The sequence below is a fragment of the Symphodus melops genome (genome assembly GCF_947650265.1).
Source record: "Symphodus melops genome assembly, chromosome: 18".
Lineage (NCBI taxonomy): Eukaryota > Metazoa > Chordata > Actinopteri > Labriformes > Labridae > Symphodus > Symphodus melops.
This window is the reverse complement of record NC_136708.1, coordinates 17,070,376-17,096,908: the sequence shown is the minus strand read 5'-3', so window position 1 is coordinate 17,096,908 and position 26,533 is coordinate 17,070,376. Positions and strand designations below refer to the sequence as shown.

General features: G+C 42.1%; 1 protein-coding gene across 2 annotated transcripts; it reads left to right on the top strand.

Moving 5' to 3' along the window:
* The first annotated feature begins 122 nt into the window (after positions 1-122).
* Positions 123-26,468, top strand: kmt2ba (lysine (K)-specific methyltransferase 2Ba). Of its 2 annotated transcripts, none has more exons than XM_079368776.1 (36): positions 123-575; positions 4,461-5,898; positions 6,073-6,239; positions 6,438-6,533; positions 6,927-7,083; positions 8,878-9,157; positions 9,386-9,447; positions 9,579-9,821; positions 9,920-10,029; positions 12,022-12,810; positions 13,220-13,333; positions 13,440-13,586; positions 14,589-14,681; positions 14,837-14,954; positions 15,046-15,159; positions 15,507-15,691; positions 15,832-15,930; positions 16,092-16,202; positions 16,421-16,497; positions 16,834-17,009; positions 17,272-17,357; positions 18,196-18,330; positions 18,441-18,599; positions 18,777-18,894; positions 18,983-19,061; positions 19,175-19,335; positions 19,538-19,699; positions 19,851-22,149; positions 22,345-22,461; positions 23,577-23,689; positions 23,781-23,906; positions 24,002-24,254; positions 24,400-24,510; positions 24,667-24,750; positions 24,860-24,989; positions 25,149-26,468. In XM_079368776.1, the coding sequence occupies exons 1-36, from the start codon at positions 273-275 to the stop codon at positions 25,422-25,424; spliced, it is 9,288 nt and encodes a 3,095-aa protein (XP_079224902.1). In that variant the 5' UTR covers positions 123-272; the 3' UTR covers positions 25,425-26,468. The 2 variants fall into 2 exon arrangements, with proteins under 2 accessions (XP_079224902.1, XP_079224903.1); XM_079368777.1 differs by having other exon boundaries at positions 124-575; positions 12,709-12,810.
* The last annotated feature ends 65 nt before the right edge of the window (positions 26,469-26,533 follow it).

Genomic DNA, 26,533 nt, shown 5'->3' with positions numbered 1-26,533 from the left:
TATTAATAATTTACATTTTAAAATAGGTGATCTGAATAGTTGAAAAACGCTGATACTACAAAAGGATAGGAGAAATATGAATGTACGCAGACGAAGTCGCACGGTGTTTCGGATCGAAGAGCGTCAAGTGTTGACGAAGTTCGTTTTCCCATGATGCACCTGTGTTTCCACTCTATCTCGCGCCTTTGCCTCTGCGCAGTCCATCTTGCGCCTCATATCGCTGCTGTCAGCCTCTGCCCGCGCGCCCTCCGTGTGTGTTGTCGTAGTAAATAATGGCGGCATCGGGAGGCGGATTATCACCTCCCGCTACCGTCGCGGGCTTGAGCACACTCGCTCCGGCCAAGGCACGTTTCCCTGGTCGACCGTGCTCGGCCCGAAGCAGGCTGCGGTCGGAGAAACGAAACAGACGCGGAAGGCTATTCTCGGACGATGGGGAGCTGGCTGACGGAGGGCCGAGGCCCGTAAACATCGGTCTTGCGTTGAGCGAGGACCCGTCCTTGCTGCGCCTGCTCGGGGTGGCGGAGAAGCACAGCCGGCAGAGAGATGCGGGGTTTGACTCCAGCGACAGTGAGGAGGTGAATAAGCTAACTATAGCATGTCAGCTACACGGGTTACGTTTCGTTATATGGAGGACTTCGATGCATTTAATTTCAAGGAGCAACATTAAAACTATTTATGTCTTAGTTCCTAAGAATATTTAAGCTAATGTAACGCTAGTTAGGGCTAACACTGAACCATTGTAGCGAGTCGTGTTCTTGCAGGCTATGTTTAAGATTGGCTGGCTGGGCAAATGTTTTCAGTCTGCCGCCTCTTCAGATATTAATAGTTGATCATCTAATTTTAAAAATTCAATATTAGTGCTGGAAGTGGGAGCAGCGTTACATTTAAAGAGACCAGTGTCCGCACAGCTGAGTTTGTTTGTTTGCAGCGGAAGAGCGGAAACTTTGGCGGTCCGATAACAATCGTGAACTGGTGTTTGTTGTAGAAACCGGGACATATTTTTTTTTCTTTTGTTTTTATCTCCAACGCGACATGGGTTTTTGTTGTTGAGTTTAAATCCCTGACACTGAGTCACTAACACATGCTGGCTTTATGAATGTTTAACCCGGGGTTGACGGTCAGCTGACTGCTCGGTGTTTTGGGCGTCAGAAAATAAACGTGGGATGCAAAAAGGAAGAGAAACATCAACGTTACAAAGATGCAAGAAATTGGACCATCTACTAATAGTCTCTTCCAGTATTTAGCTTTTCTTAAAACGCACGTAGCTTAGAAACATTTACCCCCTCCATCACTTACAGTATCTTTAATATTGGGGGTTTTAGAAGGTGAAGATAAACACATTAAACCCCCCAAAACAATTGTTTTTAGATCAGAAGGTCACCAGGCTTTATATTATTGGTCTGCCATAAGTCAAACAAGCATTTTATTGTTGCTTGCTGTTATTTTCAAGCCAAATGGATAAATATAAACATTCTTATGATTAAGTGTTATGTTATACATGCAGTGTTTGAGAGAACATGATTGTTAACTATGAAGTGGATTGATGCAGTCTTAGTCATTATTATTTTACTTTACAAAAGCTCACAAATGTAGTCTGAGAGTGGAAAAATTTGTGCTTGCATTGTTTTTTGCGAGACTTTATCTATGAACTAAGACAATGTTTTATTTTTACTGTTTTAAAGCAGTTTCCATGGAGTAGTTTGTTTTAAACCTTTGATTGTCAGCTGCCTGTGTTGAACTCTCACTTCAGAATTTGATTCTTTCTCTACGATGCAAAACCTTAAGAGATTTGATAAGAAGTATGTATGTTTAAACTATATTATCTTGCAAAATAGGATATATATATATATATATATATATATATATATATTTTCAGTTATAACAAATCTCACATAACATATTTTATTGTCATTTACGGTAAGTTGATTAGGCCCACCTTAATATTTTTCATAAATCAAAAAGTAATGATAAAGTATTTCTGGATAATCGAGACTTCACCTCGTAAGAGGCGTACAAAGTCATACATTTTATCAATCCATGAGAGAGGACTTCTACAGCACTGTATAGAAACTAGTGTTAGATATCCTTGACTACCAAGTTGGTCTCCTTCAAAGCCATGTCAGACAGGATGCCAATAACGATATAATGCCAAATCGGATCTCATCATATTATTTAATCTTCCGAGCAGAGGCTTTAGTGTCTGACATCAGTCGAATTTCACTGATGCAATCCAGTTGGAGTGGACTGTAACAAAATCACATGGCCCGGGCTTAAGCTTGTGGGTGCTGCTCAACTGGAGTAGCACACGTCACTCAGTTCATCACAGCATCTCACACTCGCCTGCCCTTAAGTGCTTCTGAATGGACTCTCATGTTGATGAATATTTGGAGCCTTTGCGTTTGAACATGGAGATGGGTGTGTGTTATTAAAGTTGAGGTAAGTTTTTGTTCTGCTTTGGTGGGACATTTTGCATCTGCAGCCTGACTGGTTTCTGAATTAGAGGTGGCTGGAGACATGCTGTGCTGCCTCAGAGTGTCTAAAAACGTATGTAGAAATTAAGTATGAATTACTCTTTTATTCACTCTTTTAGGGTACATGAAGGCCACAAAACAATGACCGTTCAGCTTCAGTGCTCACCCAATTTACTCCAAAGAAATGATTAGATGTCTCAAAGGTCACGTGTAGAGATGGTGAATAGGTAGTGAGCCTGGTGAATTAAATTTTTTTAATTGTTTACTCATATTGAAACCAAAATCTGCTTGGTTTGATGCCTCAGCAGCATACTGATGCAACTGTGCAGTAAGAGTAGAGAGCAGTGTGGATGTTTTTACTGACTGCAGCAGCAGGGACAGTACCCGATAATCTCTGGACTCAGAAAGAAAGTGGTTGTTTGAGTTCAGCCGGGGGGCCATTTGGTTGTATCAGTTGATCATCGATATCTACCGATGGCTGCTTTGTTAACAAATATCTGATCAGCAAATAATTTGGTACACACTCATGTCAGTAACTTTGTTTTTGCATCAACTTAATACTTGCAAGCAAATATAACAGTTAATTCACAGTGTTTTTTAGTTGGGTAGAATAAGTCATCAGTTGTATAAACACTGATTTATCAAACGTGAAAGGAAATGTCAGCTGCGTGGGAGTCTTCAGGTCAGCAACAATGAATATAACATAACGTGTATAACATGTCCAAGTGAAAAATTATGAAAATAAACACAATGAGTTTGGCATCAACAATCGGCTAAATTTATATATTAAACACTGCGTGATGTTCCCCGAATTTCTAGGGGATGCGGGGACCAACAATAATCAATAAATCAGGATCATTTAAAGAATGGACATTAGAAATGTTCCTAAAAATAAAGTGTTTATTTAATGAATCACTAACAAAAAAAAACTACAAAAAATAAAATGTGGGGCTCAGATGAACTCTAGTGTAAGGGTTGTCTTTTAATTGAACATGTTTTTTTTTTAAGCACTGACCTTTTTACTGTTTCCTTTATTATTAATGAAAGTATTTCATATTTGGTACAGTGCTTTATTGTTACTTTCCTCAAGGACAGTTCATGATGTAAAAATGACCATCAATCAAAAATCAAGAAACCTTTAGAAAACCATTATCAGGATGTAAAGCAGAACAGACAGAATCAAATAACAAGGGAATCAACAAAAGTGTCTTTCATTTTGACTGTCATAATGTAAATCTCAATCAAACCAAATAAGAGAAATCTAAATTTTGACACATCAACAGCACCACTTCAGCTGTTTCTCAACATGCGTTATGACGGCATGAAGAAAGAAATCCTGAAAATACACAGACATGCTGTTGCTGATTTAATCACAGTAAAAGTAGGTAGTTATTTAATTACAAGGATCAACACAAACTTTAAAAGTGGTGAATAGAAAGGGCTCAGTCATTTTCACTCACCTTTTTAATTCAAGTTTTTAGGACAGTATTCGGTTATACATCAAACTTAGAATAAAAAGGTGACTCAAAATATCGTCAACGTTTTATTACTGTCCAGAGACCAACAGTTTAAAAAAAAAGAGGAAAATCAGGAAAAAATTCCTAACTCCTTTCATGTCTTAACAAACGATTGTCTGGCAGCTGAGTCTTGGTCTTTACAGATATCGAAATCTAGCAGGTCACTTACTGGTTGTATATCCAATACGTACGAAAATATTGATCTTTCTTTTCTTCCTCAATTAGAAGTGTCTAAAACATTTGGCACTGATCGAAGCCAAAGTAAAATCATAAATGCTCTGATGATGTTTTCTCACATCTGTAGCCTCTGGCAACTGATACCGACCGGCTGGTTAAGGTTAAAGCTATTTCTTGGTGCAAGGATTTTTTTTTTTTAACAGGTTGTGTAAAGCATCACCGTCTATATAAATACATGTGCAGATACTGCATTAACACCAAGCTAACAGTTGTGTTTGTCTGTATTTGTCCTCAGGAGGAGGATTTCACTGGATTTGGGACTTCAACCGTTCGTCCACAGAAATCTTCTGCCACTGTTCCCCTGTCTTCGTCTCCTGGAGCGAAGCCTCTTATTGGAAAAATCATGCCACGGTCCCCAAAACCGGCTGTGACTGGAAAACTTGTACCTAACCAGGATGTCAAAGAGAGTCCAGTGAAAGACATTGAAATACCAAAAGTGGTCAATAAACTGAGAGGCAAGCAGGTAGATTTCACTGCAAAAGAGCAGGCTGCAGGTAGCCTTAGCAGCACAAGGTCAGCTGACTTTGTCAGGAGAGCAAGAAAACCAGCAGACTCCCGCAGCTTGAAAAACCGAACTGCTACTGCAGCAGTTGAGCTGATTAGCACTCGGACAGCAGTCATTGGCCCCGATAAAGCTTCTGCGGTTAAAGAACGAGGCGAGGTGTCAGAGGACTCCGGCACGGACCAATCCCAGTTACAGAGGGCCGTGAAACGCAGGAGGGGCTTTCCAATGGGGCACGCTAGACGCACATCTCAAGCGCTCGCTCTGTCCTTTCCCAAGCGGCAGCGTAAGAGGACGACTAAGGGAATGAGTGCCTCACCTAAGGCTGGAGCTGAGGCAGGTGCGGAGAGTGGCGAGGAGGCGGCGATGCCCCTGGAATGTAAAGCTGCAGATTCCCCATCAAAAAGAACACACAAAAGACCACGCAGATCTTTATTCGGGCTCAAGCGAAAGCAGTTGAAAGAATGTCCACTCATTAAACGGCCAAAAAAGAGAAGAATTCGCACTAAACGCGTTTTTTACACCTACGTAGCGGAGCCCATTCCAGGCACAGAGACCCCTGACATGCAGCTACAGGGTCCGAGTACTACGCCGTCACACGGTGAGGCAAGCGTATTTTCTGATCAAGTCCAGCAGACCTCAAACAACTCCTCTACCACGGTAACAAGTGGACGATCCTCACGTGTCATAAAAGCTCCAAAGAGGTTCTTGGACGAAGATATGATTCAATTTCCAAAAGGTTCTCTGTCAACATGGCTGAAAAGTCAACAGAAAGAGGACGAAAAACCAAGTCCATCATGTCAGGAGTCGACCGATGATGACAGCTTGCTGCTGTCGGACAGCGACTCCTCATCTGAGGTCGAGAGTCCGCCTGCTGTCATGAAGTTCCCATCAAAGCCAAGCCCAGGCGGCAGCCACCTCGAGATCTACAAGAACCTCAAGAAACTCACCTTGAAACTTGCTGAGAAAAAGAAAAGCCAGCCAATCCCTCAGGGAGATGACACGCAACCTTCAGAGGGTTCGACCTCTAATGTCAGGAAGAGGCGTAGGTCCAAGGTCATGGTGGAGGAGATGGACTCTCCTGGTGTTGTGAGGAGACTGGCCATCGTGGTGAACAAGGACGCGACAGCATCTTCACATATGCTGTTAGGAGACAAAGGCAAAAACAGTTGTAAGGATTTTCTTTGATATTAGTGTTTCATGTTGTTCAAAGACTAAAATATTACATTCAAGTTAATCTTGGTTGAAATAAGTTTTTTTTTTTTTTTAATCGACGGATACGTCTACATTTTTGGAGGGCTATATAAAAGACTTTGTTTAATTGTGTTTTGCTTTTTTGATGCAGGTGATGCAAGAATGGAAACCAGGGACAGTCATGAAGTGTTGGAAGTTAGCGGACTCAGCCATCGGGTCGGTCTCAGTGGAGCTAATAAGACGATGCTCCACCTGCTGAAGAAAGCAAAAGTCCAGCTCATCAAGATTGATCAGCAGAAGCAGCTTAAGCTGTCGCAGGTAAGACGCCGAGGTTAAATCTGCAGACTTGGAGAGATTCTTGGTGCTAAAAAATGGCAGAACTTCAACGATGAGCACAACTATTATAGTAATCTGAACTTTAATCAGAAAGCAAAAAGCTACTTTGGTTAATTCGGAAAGTTGCATTAACATCTCTAACTTTAACCTTTTATTTACTTCCATTGTATGGACCAATAGTTGGACCCCAAAGAAACGCTGGTACCAGTGAGTGGAAGAAGAAGGAGGAGGAGGAGGAGACAAGTAGGCATAGCTCCCAAAGATAATACTCCTCAGGTAATCAACATTTCATGTCGAATTAAGTGTTTGAGTTTTTTCTGTGGAGAGATCCCCACAAAAATCCAAGTGCCTTTGTTTCTGTTTGCTGAGCTTGTTGGAAAAATACACAGTGTAGTTGTCAGTAATCCAGCCCCAATATCAGTTTCTGTGAACGTGAAGGAAAAAGAAAAAAATAAGTCTTTATTATTTTTGGGATCTGTTTGAAAATTACACAACATAGAAAGGCAGATGCAACACTGCAATAGTTGTTTTTACGTTTTCAACATCATCAGAAAGTAAGTTTCAACATTCCTTGTTTTTCATAGTTTCTACAGCGATTTGTTTATTTTATACTGTTTGTTGTTTTTGTTTGTTTTAAACCTCACGAGATCTGCTTCCGTTTGTGTGCAGGAGCAGCCACTTGGAGGTCCAAGGATCAAACATGTCTGTCGTGCAGCAGCTGTGGCTTTGGGCCAGCCTCGTGCAATGGTGCCTGATGATATTCCCAGACTTAGTGCCCTGCCACTACACGAGAGAGAGGGCATCACCTTTTCTCCTGCAACAGAAGGTACGGAGCATCTGTGTGTGCGTTTACTTCTAAGTAGAACGTTTTTTATCTTTGTCTTGACCAAAGAAGGCAGAGACCGACAGGTCATTCTACTTTGCGTTGTTTTCCATGCAACAGTTTTCCATATCAGCGACGTGTGAATGGAGGAGCCGGCAGCATAGAACAACAATCTTAATTTGTTGGTTTTCACCTCCCTCTTTTCCTCTGCAACCCGCTTATAGAAACGTCGCTATAAAGACAATAAAATCAAATAAACTTGGGGCGCAGTGGTCAGTGTGTGCGCCCATGTATGAAGGCTATAGTCCTCTGGATTTCCAACTCTATCCACTATCCTATCTCTACAACAAAGGCCCATCTCCCCCCCCCCTTTCCCCCACCCCCACACACACTTCCATCCTGTAGTAGTCAGGATCAACACATCATTCATTCACAGATTGGCCGTAAAAAAAAGTAAACGCCTTGATAACATTATCATCTTCCAGGTAGGTTTTATTTTTATAATCTCCTTCATCTGTTCCACCTTCATTGGCATTGTCCAGAGCTAAATTATATTCTTCCATTTATTTATTGGCAAAACGACTCTGCTAGTTTATTATAATGAAAACGTTCACCAGCTAAACCTTTCTTAAAAGCTGCCTTGGTGATGCCACTGCAGCAGTAAGAAACACAGCGTAAAATATATGAGCTTTTTTTTTTTTACCAAACATGATCTGCTGAGCACAAAACATATTTATTAGAAAAACTGCTCAATAGCTCAATGTAGTTGTAATAAAAATACTTGCCAGCAAAAAAATATCTTTTGTCACACACAGATTAGCCACCGCTGTTGGAAAGCTTTACCCAACACTGGTCGAGTGAGCATCACTCAGTATGAGGTGAGGAAGTGCCGCTTGACAAACGAACACGTTAAGTGCCGGTAGGAAAAACAAACTGATCCTTACACAAGATTATTCAAGCTACCTTCTTCATTGTGATCTGTCAAAGCCACCACCTCTCAGTAATGTGTTTAGATGTGTCTAAAGTTGCTTTGGGCCAGCTCACATTAAAATACTTCCATTGGAGGTTGCAAAGAAACCCAAGGGATTACACTTTCAAATGTGTTTTTCTAACTAACAAAAAGTCAAGGGGAGGGATTTCAAGAAGCAGTGTATTTGTCTGATACCTCTCATGTGTTCATGCATTCACCTAACTTTATTCTATAGTGACTCTATGGCTTTGTTCAGACTGGTTTCCAGACTATTTAGGAAGGAAAACAAAAACCTGTCCTGGGGCCTTTTCATTTACAGAACTGATTCAGAGCCGCATGTTCTCGATGGGGTGGGGGGGGAAATAAAAACAGTTCCCCCACTCTGGACTCACTGATGTTTTTCTGGTTTGGAGGAGTTCTGAAATGCAAAATGATGAAGCTCTCATTTGTCTATGATAGTAACTGAATCCCGCGTCCTTACCACAGAAACGCAGGACGCTCTGTTAGAGGTGTCTGCACAAAAAGCAGATATGATCATGCTGCAGACAGTTTGAAAACCTTGTTTGAAACAAATCTGTTTTGACTGCAGTCTGAACAAAGCAAGTTCCTCGGGCAGCCAGTAGTAACTGGTAGCTGTAGTAGTCAGGTTTGCTTGTTAGCGGATAAAGAGTAAATTAGCATAGAAGCTTCTCCAATCACAGGAGCCCTCCTTCAATCTGAATAGTAAGTTCAAATTTGTCTGCCCAGCATCACAGGTACTTAATAATAATTGACGTTTGTATAAATGGTGCTGCTCTCTACCCATCCTCTCCATCTCTCGCTTGCAGATGTGGCAGATGATGACGATGATGACATCGCTGATCAGGGCAGGGCTCAGTGGGTTGTCTCTCAGGAGAGCATCCGGAGGAGGGGGCGAGGAAGGGGAAGGGGAATCGGCCACAGGTTGAAGAAAAGGAAGATCCTAGATCAGTATATGCCCGGAGGAATCCGCTCCCGGCGCTGTGGCGCCTGCCAAGGCTGCTTGATAGAGGAGGACTGCGCCAAGTGTATCAACTGTCTTGACAAACCCAAGTTTGGGGGACCAAACACTAAGAGACAGTGTTGCATGTAAGTTGATTTAAAAAAAAATAAAAAATCTATCTTCGGTCCTGATTGATGTGATGCCGTCAACAAAATTCAACACTATATCTTTTAATAAAACAATCTTTAGAAATGCTTTCAGTTCAAAACCAGAAAAAGAAAACGTGTTGACAATCAACACATTCACAGATGTCTGCTCATGAAATTTAACATGAGTTAATAATCAGATTAAACTCTTGATTATTGTTTCCTCAGATACAAAAAGTGTGACCGGATTGAGAAAGCAAAGATGGAGCGCTTCTTCAAACCGCTGAAACGTAAGTCTCTAATTCGGAGGGTCTCATGTTTAATTCTTCAAGTATCCTTTAAGTTAACTCTAATATGAAGCCCAAATCTGAACAGTTGGTCGTAGATTGCTTAAATGAATAACAAGGCCCCTCTTTCTCAGTCAAGGCGAGGCGAACGTCTGGCTCTGATTCGAGCACTGAGAACGCGAACTGGATCTCTGGAGGAGCGGGAGAGGGATCGTCTTCAGTGGCTCCCGGAGTCAGAAAACACTCCCTGCGTAACATCAAACCGCGCTCATACAGCAACCTGCTGAAGTCTGAATCTGAAGAAGAGGAAGAGGACAAGCAGACGAGGGCAGAAAGACCCAGAGTCAAGTCAGATATTACTGGCACGAGCAACAAAGGTAACGAAAGCCTCACTAACATTGGATGCACAAGCAGTCGTTGTAACATGTCACTGTAGTGCTGTGTGTCTTAAATTCTTTCCTCTTCTTGTTTCGAGATCTTGGCCCTAAAGAGTGCGGATCGCTGCCTGACAACCTTCCACCCGAGACGGTGAAGCATCGCCGGCCTTTCCCCAAAGGAACCGTCGGCAGACCCCGAGCTTTCAAGGTAAAACATCCAGCAGATGACCCCTCCTCGCCTTCATGATACCTCTGTATCAAACCTGGGTCATACATCTTTGGAAAATGTTTTTTTAGATGTCAATTTAAAAACAACACAGCCACATCGATGAATTACTATAAAAATGACCACTTTGAGTTTGACCGTTTCATGATAAAGACAACAAAACCGCCTCAAACATTTCCAGAACCACTTGGCCCAGGTCTGCATATCACTTATTTTTCTTCTCAGATGTGATATTTGTTTGAATGAGTGTTTCAATATCAACTTTCACGTTCAGACTCTGCTAATCTTCTGTCTCCGACTCTTTGGTTTCCTCCTCATGCGTCACATCTGACATATACTTTACCACATCGATCATACAATAAAGCGCTTCTTTCTTTGAATCCAACACCAGTATCAGGCTCACTGGACATTATGCCCTCACTTTTTCTTCACATTTAAAATCCTTCAATCCAGGAATATAAAATCAAAAGTTAAATGTAAGCGACAGAAAACAAAAAATCCTCACGAAAACGACGCGTACAAAATAATGTATGTATGACCGTCCTTACAGTTACATGTAGAAATGTGCCTAAAAACATTGACTCCCTACCTCGAGTTTAAAGTAACACAACACTGACATGATCTAAATCCTTTCAAACAATCCATCAATAAAATGCACTACGACTTACTTTGCATTTTTTTTTACATTAATCCAAAGAAATATACAGTGATCATGTGTTTTATAGAATAACTTTAAAGAGATCAAATCAACAGATCATCACTTCAGTCCACTGTGGCTTTCTAACACCAAGAACTGAAACGTTCCGCTTGTCACGCTGACGTTGAAGTGTACAGTTTGACTCTTCGGCTTCTTTTAGCTGGCATGAACGTTTGACTCCTTCGTACCTCGTATGTAAACGCTGCTTCAAGTGTGGAGTTTACCTCCAGCTGCGTTTGTTGGTTTTGAATTGGCCCGAGTTGGTTTGGTTACCTCATTCAGCGATCCATCAAATCTAAAACCTCTTTGTCACAGCATCCGTCCACTCAGCGGTGTTTCACTCAATGATCTGCGATGCCTTCATCTTCCTCCTAGTCCTAAGGCGTCTATAGAGGAAGCCACCATACTTCAAAGATGACATAAAAACAAGTGTAAACAACATGTGGTCAACAAGCTCTTTTCATGGTTCATCCAGTTGATGGAGAGCTGTAGGTGCACACTGCTCACTCACTAGAGTGTAGGAGAGCACGGGTAAATGTGTTTGACTAAATTGCTTTTTAATGAATGCATCTTTAAAAATGGCACATCTAAAGACCTGCGTGCATGCATGCTAAACTTTTAGACATACTTTGTTTGCATGCGTCCTGTACTGTGTTGTGGCAGTTTGCTTCTTTCCTCTGTGGAGCGTTTGTACACAAAGCAGATGGATGAAAGTCTCCTTCGGTCTGTGTGAGAGATTACAGCCTTTTACATCACAAAGAACATGACAGCAGAGGCACCACTAAATCTTTGTGAACCAAATGATGAGCTTACAAACTGGCTAGCTGGTAAAGTTTAAAACAATGTCAGTATCTGTTCGGCATAATGCATACATCAAGTCTTTGTGAGGAAGTCGAAATAATACAATAATAGTTTTGATACTTAAAAATAACATGCTTTTTCTGGTTTTGTAACGTTAAAGGTCTTAACTCAGGAAAACCACATGGAGTCTTATAAAAGTCTTATTTTGATAATCTACTTATCTTTGAAGGAAAGTTTACTTATCTGTACATTTACTTCAGACAGCGCCTGTTTATGTCTCTTGCTGTTAAATGCTTTTGCTAAATTTTCTTCAGCCCTTCCTACTTTATTTTCCTCGCTAACACATTACCTTCACACAGTGCTTCTCCCCTCTCCTTTCACTTTGGCTGCTGCCGGTCGCCGTCTCTGCATGTCACTAGAATCAGTTTATCTGAACGTATGGTGCTGGTTGGCTTAGGCAGTCCCCTCCTTCGCAGGAACAGGAGAGCATGGAAGAGCTGGAGCCCAGAGACTCTTTCCCAGACACCGACCTGTCCAGGAGCCCAATGCCGACGCTGCAGCGGCAGCTACAAATACACTTACACCGTCTGCCTGATTCTGTGCTGCAGTCTGCTCTGTCTCGACAGTGTTTGGATCAGTGTGCTTCCAAGTCCCATCCGATAATATCCCAGCTTTTAACACAGTGTGCTGTTTCAAATTCATCCCATCCCACCACACAGTCTCCGTCAGAACTGTCCCCCCCTGTCCTGCATCCTGCATCCCCCCTTTTACCGACAGACTCTGTTAAGAAATATCTGCACTTACGTTTGCACCGTTTGCCCAAGTGTGGGATGCAGTCAATTTTCCATGTGCACAAATCTAAATCCTCATCATCACGACTGCTCCACTCTGTCCATCACACATCTCTGACAGAGTCAACGTTGTGTTTGAAGGGGAATCCAGAGGGGCAGAACCTGGATGAGACAAAGAGGGCTAACAAAGATCAAACGGAAGACAATACTGTGAATGTGCTGTCTCACATTGCAAATCCCCACTCCGAGTTGCAGGAGGGCAGGAAAGAGGAGCAGGTTTCTCGAGAGGATCGGCCTGAAGAGGAGGATGAAGAATCTAAAAAGCAGACAGTGCTGCAAACAACTCACACACACTATGTCCTTCATTCTCAGAATCCTGCAGAGTGTGCAGCGACTACCCCGACAGGGGTAATTAACGGATTTCCCCAAAAGGGCCTGTCGCAGAACAAGTACAAGATCCGTGTTGACTTCAAGGTGAGTGAATCCACAAGTGTTGTGTGACAGTCTTATACTAGTGTTCCCAAGGTAAAATCTGTGTTGACAGATGTCTATTGATATTAACGTTAGAATGTCTAAAAAAAAAAAGTGAACTAACAAGCTTGAAGTCCCACAGAAAAGATTTTAAAAAATTTCGGGGTTATTGATTACTGATAAATTAAAAGCAGGGGTCATCAATATGCGTTATGTTAACTTTATGTTAAAGTTGTCTTCTTATTATCCTGGTGGAAGTACAACAGTTTAATACAATACTAGTGAATAATTCAAACATTGTGGGATCAGCCATGCTAAACGTTATGAGCCCTCAGCCCTTTATGTATACTGAAAACAAAGAAGAATTTTCTCACTCTCCTTTTGCTGTTTTTTGTTGTGACTTCATTCCCAGGAGGACTGTGCAGTGCAGAATGTTTGGCTGATGGGCGGGCTCAGCGTCCTCACGTCTGTCCCAACCACACCGCAACCAGTCTGTCTGCTCTGTGCCAGTAAAGGACGATATGAGGTAATGAAGCCACGTTTGGCCCGTAGCCGCAAACAGTTGATGCTCGGCAGTACCAATAGTAACAGTTCGACTCATCCGGCTTTCTTCTGTCTCCAACATCCACCAGATGATATTCTGCCAGATCTGCTGTGAGCCTTTCCACAGTTTCTGCCTCGCACCTGAGGAGCGCCCTATCAAGGAGAACAAGGAGAACTGGTGCTGCAGGCGCTGCAAATTCTGTCACGTGTGCGGCCGTCGAAGCAAGAACACAAAGGTTTGTAACACAGTGTCACTTCTGATGTACAAACACACATCTACTGAAAGGCTTTATGGGTCTGAAATAATGAAGTGCTCACTGAAAGTGCCCTTCATTGAATCATTCCTCTTGTTAGCAGCCAAACCAGCTTTCATGTGCTTTTGAGGACACTTCAGATCCACATTTATCTACACTTAACATAGAATACATTTATACCCTAAACAGGACGGGTGTCCCTAAGTAATACAGTAAACAGAGAAAATCTTATTCATCAAATTTGATCTACTCTGGGAGGGATTTTATCTGTTATTTTTTTAGAGTTTAGATCAGGGATGTAATGTAACCAAGAATGTTGTTGATTTTCTGACCTGAAATGTCGACAAATGAAACTTAAACGATTAGTCTGAGTGTTTCCTGCACAGACTGTCACACATGTTATTATAATAATGACCACTTTAGTACACCGTACATCTTTAGCTATAAGATCGCCACCTTTGATAGATGAAATGAAGGCCCATCCCCCTCACTCTGTGCCCCTCTGTAGTGTCTGAACACGCTCTGCAGGTGATCACAGAGAGAGATGTCTGCTGGAGATGCTTTGATTAGAGTGCTTCAGCTCATGTAGAATGTGAGATGTTTGTCTATCTGGTTCTTGTTGATGTTTTTCTGACTTCTCTATTTTTCTCTGGTTTATTATAATAAGCCTTTTGTTCCTTTTTTTTTTTTTTTTTTTTTTTTGTCTTTTGCTGATCACTTCCCTAATAAATGTAAAACAAACATTTCTTGATGCTTACTTTTTCTTTGAATATCTTTTGTTTGTAAGAGCCCAGAGTAGAACATGCTACATTTTTTCCAGGCCCATAATGTCTTAAGATACTCCACAAGAGGTGCCAGGATACTGTAGCTTTATTTAAATGTTTTGAACCATCATAATAATGCATTGACAGTAGTGATGGCTTGTGAAAGACATACAAGGTAGCTCTTTATCTCACTCGATGCCCTTGTGTTCGTCCTCTCCAGCCGGTGTTGCAGTGTAGAAGATGTCAAACGTCGTACCATCCCTCCTGCCTGGGACCAACTTACCCGAAGCCCACGAACTGCAACATACCTTGGGTAATTCCTTTACTAGCCCAGGAATATTAATCTACCTGCTATGCCTCTGGATTATCAGGATAAAAAAATCAAAATATTTCAACAACTTAGTTTGTGTGCAGTAGGGCCTACCTAGAATAATCTAACAGTTGTGTGACATTGTTTTGTTTGTGTAGGTGTGTATGACATGTATTCGGTGTAAAAGCTGTGGTGTGACTCCTGGGAAATCCTGGGACTTGGCCTGGAACCACGAGCAGGACCTTTGTCCTGACTGCAATGTTCTCCACAACAAAGGTAAGACCTGTGACAGGTACCACTGTTTCCTGAAATCTACATGTGTGAGTGCTAACCTGGTTAATGTGTTTCTGTTTTTATCTCACATCAGGAAATTTTTGCACAGTCTGCCACAAGTGCTACAGTGACAACAGCAAACACTCACAGATGATGCAGTGTTCACAGTGCAGCCACTGGATTCATTACACGTGTGAAGGACTTTCAGGTGAGGAAGCACAAGGCTGTTATTTATTCAAATCCAGAATGTTTATAGCGACCGCTTTAAGATATCAGGATTAGTCATTTGTGACATTGAACTGTTTTGAAGTCATGTTTTTAGATGTAACGAGACGTACATCAGTACCTAGCTTAATTTTAACCACATCTTTATAATATTTTTTTTATATAGGAAGCATAGAATATATATATATATATATATACACACACACACACACACACACACACACACACACACACACACACACACACACACACACACACATACATATATATATACATATACATAACATAATTATGTTGCTCCCCTAACCTCTCTACAATGTGTCATTACAGATGAGCTGTTCGGTTTGATGTCAGACCAGGCAGAAGAAGTTCCCTTCAGGTGTTCACCCTGCAGCCAAACTAAAGCCAACAGCTTTAAGGAGGATCTGCAGAGCAGGCTGATAGATGGGCTGCAGGAGGTGCTCACTGACCTCCTCTCCAACAAAGCCACACAGCACCTTCTTATCTGCAAAGATGTGAGCATCAACCACATTTCTATGACTCCCTAATATTTCAAGGGTGCTTTTTTTTCTAAAGCAGTATGATCTTCTTATTGTTAGTCTTCACCAGATACCTGACTTTCTCAATCTTGTTTTATTTTTATTTTTGTTCACAGTGTCAGGAAACAAACAAACAGGATGTCAGGGAATTGCAGCCAGTCTGTGATCTACAAGCTATAGAGAGGAGGTTTGAAAGGGAAGGATACTCGTCAATCGTGAGTATATTTTCTATGTTAATCTCTCGTTTTAAAATTTCAGCATATTACAATGGTCTTGACATTTCCTATTTCTATTCATGTGTCAAATAAGTTCCAACACCGAGCTAAAAACATAAAAATGTCCCTGACCTCTTTGTTTTTCTTTCTCTCTCACTCAGAAAGCTTTCCATGCAGACATTGCCACTGTGATGAGGAGGTGGTTGAAGGAGGAGGAGCCTCATCCTGAGGATCAGAGGCTGAGCAGCCAGGCCAAGGCACACTATATCAAAGTAAACCGCTCTCCCCTCAATATCTCCTTTTTGGTTTTAGATTTCCTTTGGATTGATTTATGGTTTCTTCCTCTGGTTTAACTTTACATGCAAGGCTGAACAAATTATACAGTTTAAAAATAAAATTCTGTCGGAGATGAAAAGATGCTGCCCTTCACTAGAATCTGATCTTTCAGTTTTCTTTCGAGCTTACTCAAACTGTGTTTTTTTCCTCACAGCTGGTAGAGCGGGTTTTTGGTTGGTTTTCTTCACACCAACTGAAAAAGTGGAACTCAGTCTCAGAGGAATTCCCAAGGTAAGTTTATTATAGTATCCAGCAGTGTTGTAGTCGAGTCACCAGACCTCGAGTCTTAAGTCCAGTTTAAAGTCCCCAGTGCTTAACTCTGAGCCGAGTCCTCATTACCCATGTCAGAGTCCAAGACTCGGACCATCAGTACAGCACTGCTATACAACAAAGGTTACTCATGAACACATGGACTGTTCTCTGATATTATGTATTTAAGTTCAATACATAGTTAAAGCTTTAGTTGCCAACTATAGTGTAAATAAGACTAAATGTGCCTCTCAGAATACAGTAGCATGTTGATGACTGTCTCAAATGTTGTCTCCGTCTTTATCCTTCACTTTGCAGTGGCATGCTCCCCGAGGCGGTCCTCCCACCCTCCAAGGAGCACAGCTATGCACAGTGGCTGGAAAGGACATACCAGCCCAGGGAGTTCAGGGGCCAACAGACGGGGAACATTCCCCTGTCTTCAAGCACTGCGCAGCAGTCTGGTGTCTCACACAGCCTCACTCAGTTTAAACATGGTACGGAAACTGATAGCCTGCTGTGTATCATAATGTTAAAAATCAAAGTTTTAAGGGCAGCCTTTTTTCTTCAAAGGTTTTAGTTTGGAACACAAATGTATAAACTATCTGAAAGATAGTTGTAGACTTTGTGGCTGAACTGGTTGTTTCTCCTCTGTCCGGCTGCTTGTAGGACATTAATAGATAACGGTGGGGCGGCATTCACTTGTGCGTTGAATGGATGACTTTTCAGGTTTACTTGATTTGGTCTTCTTTGTCACAGGTGCAATAAGTGATCTAGAAACTTCCAAGACTGAAGATATGAGGCAGTGTTCCCTGTGCCAACAATATGGAGACGCTGCTCCCTGTGTGAGTTTAACTTTCATTTTTTTTCATTGCAGTTAATTTTGTCAATACAAATGACAAGTATTCGTTGACATCCTTTTTTTTCAAGTGACTTATGAGATAACAACGCATATTAAAAATGATGGCATATATCTTCTACAAGTGCTCAGTGCATTCTTCTCATTGTTATTTGATGAATCTGTCTTGTGCACATGGAAACCTTGTGTTAGAAGTTTCAGTGTGATTAGTAGAGATAGAAATGGTAAATAAATGCTTATTTTTCAGGTATGTAAACAAACTTCATGCTAGCTGCATAAATCATGTTTCTTCTACCCCTGATCCTGACTCAGCTCAGTTTTACATGACAACATAATCCTGTTATGAATCAGGACCTGTTTGTCAGATTTAATGAGTCAAGATGAATGAAAAAACGTCTGTTTAAAATGTCTGATGTTCTTCATTGGACTCTTATGCAGGGAGGAGAAATATTCCTGCAAAATCCATTAAAGAATCATGAAAATTAAAACTCAAAAATGGACTTCAATGAGACTAAAAGGAAACTAAAATAACTTGGACTAAATTAAATACACATTTCCTGTTGAAATTAACATCATACAGTGTTAATATTGAATACAAGCAATACTATTTTAATCACTACCAATGTGCAGATTTTTCTACAGTCTCATTTATTTAAGAGCAACAATTAAATATTAGATTTTTTGAATGCTTTTGAATTCTGTTTCTGGAGTTCTAGTTTTAAATTTTTCTAATTGATATCTTTATTTGTATGTCTTCTTACATAACGAAAATCATTCCCCTTTAAGGTTTATTAAGTTGTATGTTTTTATTTTCCTCCTGGCAGGATGCAGGGCGGCTGCTGTACTTGGGACAGAACGAGTGGGCCCACGTGAACTGCTGCATTTGGTCTGCAGAGGTCTATGAGGACAACAGTGCTCTTTTGCAAGTGCACAGTGCTGTCTCAAGAGGGCGCCACTTGGTAAGTTATGAAGCTCTCAGTATTGAAGAATTGCAGATGTAGCTGCACTGTGATAAACAACAAAAATGTGATGGTATAAGTAAGAATTCTTTTTCTTTTTCCATGTCCAGCGTTGTGATCGTTGTGGGCAGTCAGGAGCCACTGTGGGCTGCTGTCTTGCCACCTGTCAGAGTAATTTCCACTTCATGTGTGCTCGCGCGCAGAACTGTGCGTTTCAGCAGGACAGGAAGATTTACTGTTTCAAACACAGGGATCTCCTCAGCTCAAAGGTACGCACACAGTTCTCCCCTAAATTGTCCTTCTCTTTGTAAATGTCACCATAGTTCTGACTGAACGCTTTTGTCATGGTGACAAAATAGTAATGTAATTTACAAAATAGTAATGTAATTTACAGTGTACAATTTTCTTTACAATGTATTGACTTGGTGTTTTCCATACTCTTGCAGAAGGTGTCTGGAAAAGGATTTGAGGTCACACGGCGGGTGTATGTAGACTTTGATGGTATCAATCTCAAAAGAAAGTTTCTCACAGGCCTAGAGCCCGAATCCATAAACATGACCATAGGTAAAAACATTTAGAACTTCTTTTGACAAGAGTATGCTGGATATCGGACTGCTTCAGTTTGATGAAAAGTTTTGATTATCTTTTCTAGGATCTCTGCAGATTCAGAAACTTGGTGCGCTGACAGAGCTGTCGTCTAATGGGAGGATGCTGTATCCTGTCGGCTATCAGTAAGGGATCATTATCACCTATTTAATTTTGACGTTTTGAGCCAAACAGAAGTTTGTGTTCTTAAAACTGCTTCTGGGTAACGTTTGGTAACCTTTCTCCCTTCCTTTTCCAGATGTTCTCGGTTGTACTGGAGCACTTTAGACCCTCGCAGACGATGCAAATACACATGTAAAGTTACTGAAGTGAGTACGCCCCTCCCTGGGGAGGAACCAGATCCCAAGTGGGACCAAGAAGAGAATCACACCATAGTCCACAGTCCCAGCCACTACAGAGGTCCGTAAACTCAGTTGAATGTTTAATAAGCACTCAAGAAATACTGAGCAAAAAAAAATACAATTTAAAATGCATCTTCTTTTTTTTTTGCATAGTTGTTCTGATTTGTTCTCTTTTGCAACTTAAACATCAGATGATGTTACCGTTCTTAGGCCTTTGGTTTAACTGTATCTGTCTAACACTTTTTTTCCTTCTGTGCCAGATGTAGCATCCCCAGATCAATTAAGTTCCTCATCCAGCCCAATAAAACCCACGACCACATCACCCAACTCTAAACAGCACAATACATCTGGATCCAGAAGTCCTGGCTACACACAAGCTAGGAGACCAGCAGGAGGGTCATCTCGACCTCTTCCATCTCCAGGTAAATACTTCACTTATTAAACATTGTATGAAACTATACCGGTACATGTTGGGTTTTTTTCCCTTGACCGTTGCAAAGTCATTTTTATGAGAAGACCACATAAAGAAGTAGTATGCCATTTCTTTTCTAATCGTGACGCTAATTCTTTCAGGCGCCGCTCTCCCAAAATCCCATCACATTTTGACATTAAGGGACCTGGATGACAACCGTCGACCGCGAAGGCTCTCAACAAGAAGCCGCTGCAGTTCCTCACAATCGGACGGCGACCCGTCTGCACCAATAACCCTCCGCTCGAGTGCCGGCGTCCACTCCAGATGTGCTCTCTTCAGCTCCCCTCCCAGATCATCAAACTTGGGACCAGCCTCACCTCCACTCTCAAGACAAAACTCCAACTCGCCTGTCTGGAGCTCCCCACCTCGAGCCAACTCTGGCATTTCTGTGGGGCTTTCACCTCGCCAAGGAACCATCACTCATTCCCCGAAAGGAAGGCAGAACTTTAAAATCACAACTCCAGTTTCTGCAGAGGTTCCCCAGGACTTCCTAGCATCATCTGAGGCAGAAGACGCAGCAGTGGCTACAACCAACGGGATCTCTCTCGCCCCAGATAACCTGGAAGAGGAAGTAGCTCATCTCATGGCGCAGGAGCTTCCTTACACTGTGTTTGACACAGACACAGAGGTTGCAGTGGCCTCCATGCTTAATGCTAAGCTTGACTTTGACGAGGCCCTCCTGAATGAGAACATGACACTGGGAGGGGCCGGGAGGGAAGAACTTGAGGGTGCAGCGCAGGATGGTAATCAGGAGAAGGACTTGGAAAATGACGAGTCATGTCAGTACCTCAGGTTTTCCCGCACAGTTGTGTGCGACGCTGCGAGCAGCTCAGATGCCTCAGGTCAGCTCCCTCCTTCTCAGTCCATCTCACAGTTAGATGGAGCGGACGGAGGGTCAGACAGCGATGAAATCGGGACGACCGATGATGAAGCTCAGGACGAGGGAGACGAAGGAAAGATTAGCATTGATACCAATCATAGCACTCCTACTAAACAACTGACTGTAGCTCTGAAGAGGCTGGAGTCGATCTACACAGCATCAAAGTCGACGGATGAAGGAGCTGCTGAGTCTGACTGTAAAGAAAATTCTCTTCAAGTTGATTTACTCGAATCAGGCTTGGCAAATGACATGTCAGTGCAGGAGGAAGAGGTCCTGATGAGCTCTGAAACGCCGACCTCTCAAAATGAAGTGCTTTTGGATTCAGCTACAGGCCATTTTGTTTCTGAAAACGGTGCTTTGCTTTCCCCACCTAACAATGAACTTGAAGCTAAAGATGAGAATAGCTCATCAAACGACTCCGTTGAAGAATTTAAAGATGATTTGACCGATCCTGACTACTCTCCAGAACTAGAAACCAAAAGGTCTCCAACAATGCTGCTGAAATCCGTTCATGTGAAGACAAAACCTCCACCGACAAACCTCAAACGGACATTGCCGAAAGTGTGTCTTCCCATGCACACAACGGTTTCTCCTTCTGCTGCCAACTATTGTGCAGTTCCACGCACAGTCACATCTCCCATTGTGATCAATGGTTTAAACGCTCTACCAATTCAGCCTGGCGCCACACGGGGCAGAACTGTTGCCATCCGCTTGGACAATTCAAGGCCAGCAGGTCAGCCACAAATGGTCATTCAGAATCAGGCTGCAGCCTCCAGCTCCTCCCCGTCGACTGCACCTGCTCCAGCGCCTCAGATCCTCCTGGTCAACCGTCAAGGTCAGATTCTGATCAAAGACCAGAGAACAAATACTTATCAGTCGCTTAGTTCAAATTCTCCTGCCTACAGTAAAATAAGCCAGATTGCCAAGATTCTCCACAGTGGAAATGCATTGCAGCGCTCAGTCCCACGTGTCATCATAAAGCCTCGTGCCAGCCCCTCGGCCACAAACATCCCACCTGCTGATAACAACACAACGGCAACAACAACAACTCAGAAAAAAATCATCTTAAGAGTAATACCAGCGAAAAGCAGCGTCACTCAAGCTCCCACAACTCTGGTCAGTGTGCAGAACGCTCCTGAAGCAGTTTCATGCAACATCGAGAAAAGCACAGTTCAGGCTATAATCGACAGAGCCATGGCCACGCACCGCGAAGAACCACAGTCAGAAACGAAACCAAAACCAAACATCCTCAAAAACACTCGGCGACCCAACGCCACTCATCAGAGAGCCTCCCAGGTCCAGGACGCAGAGGAGTCCGATTGTTCACCAGCTGCTCGCTCAGACTCCCCCAGCAGTTGCCTTAATGAGCCATATTTGAACCAGCAACCAACAGCGGCTCCTCCGTGCCAGGTGAGGGTGAAGAGAGTCTCATCAGTGTCGGAAAGGCCCTCCAGAAAGAAATCCAAGATTAATTTCTTACAAGATCCGAACAGTGACGTAGAGGACATTGATGAACCCAGGTATGGAATGATTTAATTCCCCTCTATCTTTTCTTTTCAATGCAGCAAACACGTTTAGGTGCTAAGTTATAGGTGTTTATTTATTTTGTTGGTATTTTTAAACCTTGCAGTATTGAAAAAAACAAAACCGTTTGAGTGCCAGTAATTCAAGTTTCATCACAAGCATGCTAACTTTGTCGTGTTTTCATCCTGCAGAGCGAGCGGTGTGAGAATGAAAGCTCCGTCAATGATGGACGTGGTTGATATGAACATGGGGAGGAGGCCTGCAGAGCCTGAGCCGTTGAGGATTACTGCTCCTCCAGCAGCCTCCAGGTACATGCATATTAAAGGGAACCTTTTCTTTAACGTCCTCTAGATGGAGCTATTTCGCCCCTTCAAGGAGAACCAACCCATACTCAAACTTTTTCCTCCTTCAGCAATCAGGCAGTTAAATGCTGAACAATTTAAACTTGAGTGTATGCACTGTTACTACAGTGGGTAACCTTTAAAGTCCATTCATGTATCTCTGTATTTATTGAATCCATTCCTGGCTAATGTCTGAATTTGCTAGCTCTATTTGGTGACCTGTTTGTCTGTTGAACTATTGTAAGTGGTGTCTGAATGCAGCCTTGACTTTTATATTGTCTTGACTTCTTTCAATGACTCTTCAGACTGTGAAAGTGAATTGCACTTCTCGGATTAATAAAGTCATCTGAATCTGAAGAAGTAGGGGGGTCTGGATGAATACATGTACACTTTACTCATCACTTTACCGATATAATAATATATGTGGACGAAACATGATTATTTTTGAAAAATAACTACTGGAAAAAGTAAAAATTTCACATTAAGTTTCGTAAGTGTAGAAGTGAACTAGACATCCCGTAGAAGCGTGCAACAAGTCTACGACTTCTGATTCAAACATGAGTTGGGTGTGTACTTTGTTACTTTCTGCCACATTGGTCAAGAAACGCATCCAAGTAAGCTGGTATATCATATCAGGGAGCTGACACTAGACGCTCCAGTTGGAGCATTATTACTATTGAGTTGCTTCGTTATGCAGTTAATAACTGTTGACGTGTATTCCTCTGTCATATAAGTGATTCTGGTAGAGTTGCACTCTGGTATTTTTCTTAGGCTGCAGGGAATCATTCTAATGCACAGATCACTCTTAAATCATTTTACCCTTTAACACTTTAGTGGTGTTAATAAATAAGAGCACTGTAAGCTACAAAGACGACATCTATGCACTCTAATGTTGGCTAACAATAAGGATCATGACAGAAGTCCCTTGTTGTGATGGAGAACTTTCATCTCTGTATAAACTGGAATTGAGGATACCTCCCAATGCTGTTTCTCCAAAATGTACCACTCATTTTCTTTTATTTAGTTCATCAATGTGTGTATTCTGTTTGTTATAGTGGTCTATGTTCACTCTTTTCACTTAGGCAACCCCGAGTTGAAAGTCCACCTTCACAAAGCGACAGTCACATTAAGAGCAGCACACACATGTGGGTCAGTGCTCGTCATGGAGACCTCTCTGAATGGGGCCCTTACTCAGGTTCGTTACCAAACATTGTTTTGTTTTTTTTGTTCTTGTTAGGACTTGAAGTACTTTTTCTCTTTAACTTTCGACTGTATTCATTTTTCAGGTTTTAGCTCTGAGGAAGAAGCACCAACTCCAAAATATAAGAAGAACGTGTACATGAACCAGCCCCACCTGCGCTTTGAAATCACCAGTGAGGATGGCTTCAGTGTAAAGGCTAACAGCATAGAGGGTAACAGCAGATAGTATATTGTACTTGTTTTAAATTGTTTCTTTTAAACATTCAGTGCGTAGCATTACAAAGCTCTCACACCTTTCTTACCTCAGGGGCATGGCGTGCTGTGATCGATGGCGTCCTTGAAGCTCGTGCGGGCTTTCACATGAAGCAGCTGCCTCTGGGCGTGATGAGCGGACCCCGGGTGCTCGGTGTCATCCACGACGCTGTTATCTTCCTGCTGGAGCAACTGCAGGGGGCCGGAAACTGCAAACGCCACCGCTTCCGCTTCCACTGCTGCGATGACATCGAGGAGGAGCTTCCCATCAATCCGAGTGGCTGCGCTCGCTCAGAAGTCTACACACGGTACACACAGACACTTTCTGTCAACACGAAACAAAAGCGTTTTATTCAGGGTTATTTAAAGGTTGTTTCTGGGTTTTCTCCGTCTGGTATTTAAATAAATCTTGTGTCTGTGTTTATTTTATTTATTTCCTCTTTCTCCTATTAGGAAAGCAACATTTGATATGTTCAACTTCCTGGCATCGCAGCACAGACAGCCCCCAGACATAGTAGGTCCGTTTGATGAAGAGGAGGATGAATTCCCACTAAAATCTTCCAGGTAAAAGATTCAAATTTAAGCCCCTTGCTTGGTCCTAAGAATAAGGTTTCAACCGACTTCATACGCGAACATACACTTAAAGGCTGCTCAAAGAACGGGATTGAGCAGATGCCGTGTCCTCGTTGACATCACTTTTTCTGTGTGTCTACGTAACAGGCGAGCCACCAGCAGTGAGCTTCCCATGGCGATGAGATACAGACACCTGGAAAAAATCTCCAAAGAAGCCGTTGGAGTTTACAGGTATTAACACCAATACAACGAGCTTTGATTTGTATCCAAAATAAATGTAGTGTATGTATATTTATTTTCCTTGTTTCCTGAATGAAACGGTTTTCTGTTATCCTCTAAGATCTGAAATCCATGGTCGCGGACTTTTCTGCAAAAGAAACATAGAGGCTGGTGAGATGGTCATCGAGTACGCAGGCACCGTCATTCGCGCCGTTCTGACTGATAAGCGAGAGAAATATTATGATGGCAAGGTTGGTAATCCTAATGCATCTCTGTCTGTTGTGTGTCTTTTATGGTATGTGCATGTCTACATGTTAGTATTACTGTTATATTTGACAAAAATTAAATGTCATGATTATACTGAGGTCTTTTTCCGACATTGTGAAACTCACCGTGATATTCTCCATCAGGGCATCGGCTGCTACATGTTCCGCATCGACGACTTCGACGTGGTGGACGCAACGATGCAAGGCAACGCAGCTCGTTTCATCAACCACTCGTGCGAGCCCAACTGCTACTCCCGGGTCATCAACGTCGACGGCCGCAAGCACATCGTCATCTTCGCCCTGAGGAAGATCTACCGCGGCGAAGAGCTGACCTACGATTACAAGTTCCCTATCGAGGACGAGAATAATAAGCTGCACTGCAACTGCGGGACGAGACGCTGCCGTCGCTTCCTGAATTAGTACAAGACACCCAAACACGCCATGTACAAATAGCCATCGTGTTAAATGCACTAGAATTCAGCAGGTTGGACTTGGACGACCTTTTGATGAAGCTGATTGTTGTGAAGGAGCCATAAGAATGAGGTTCCCAACGTGCACAGAACTGACCTAATAAGTTTTCACTTTGTTAAAGCTTAATTTATTTACTGATTAGGGACGGTGTGTTTATCTCTGTGAAACTGAAGTGCGTCACACAAACCAGACCAGAGCCATAAGACACAGCGTGGGGTGATTCGTATTTATTTGAGACTTCTGAATATTCACTCTGTTACGAAGTGCAGTATAAACAAACAACTGCTCTAATTTTTAGATTTCAGAACGGTTGTACCTCCTTACATTACACATTCTTTTCATTGTCGTTTACAAACTTAAACTTGTAAGTTGCCTCTGCTGGAACTTGTACGTCTCAATGAAAGCTAGGGGGCAGTATAGCTAAAATAACTAGAAAAACTCAAATAGAATGTTAAGAATTTCTGTGATTTTAGGTGGTGGAGTGTCTTTGTAAACACAAGGTCACAGAGAAGGATGGGGAGAATTTATTCAGCACCTTACTTTGACACGACCTGGCAGCGATACTATAGCAGCAGACAGTCAATAAAGTAAACAAACAAACCACATTTAACTCAAGGCTGCTCGTGTACATTGTAGCGTGGCTGTAGTTTAACTTCACTCTGGATACAACTTATGAGCAGGGAATTTAATATTTTGGGTGCTGGCGACATTTATCCCAAACTGTAGTTTTAATGTAGTCACCCAAACTGTTTCGCCCCTCATTCATTCTGTTGAAATCTCCTGTTTTTATTTGTGACAGCACATTTGCTGTGATGTTTTTATCTTGACTTGATTTGTTTATTTGTACTGTCTCTGTATTTTAAGATCTATGAGGGAGATTTTCCTTGATGCAGGGTTCAAATTGAATATACTGATCTTGCTCGGCACAGTCCCCTATAAATCTTTTTTGTATTTTTGTATATTTGAACAATAAATGTATATTCAACAAGCTAACTGAAATACACGTGTTTGACCTTTGAACTTGTATTTGTAAGTGAATGCAGGCTTAATGAACCGAA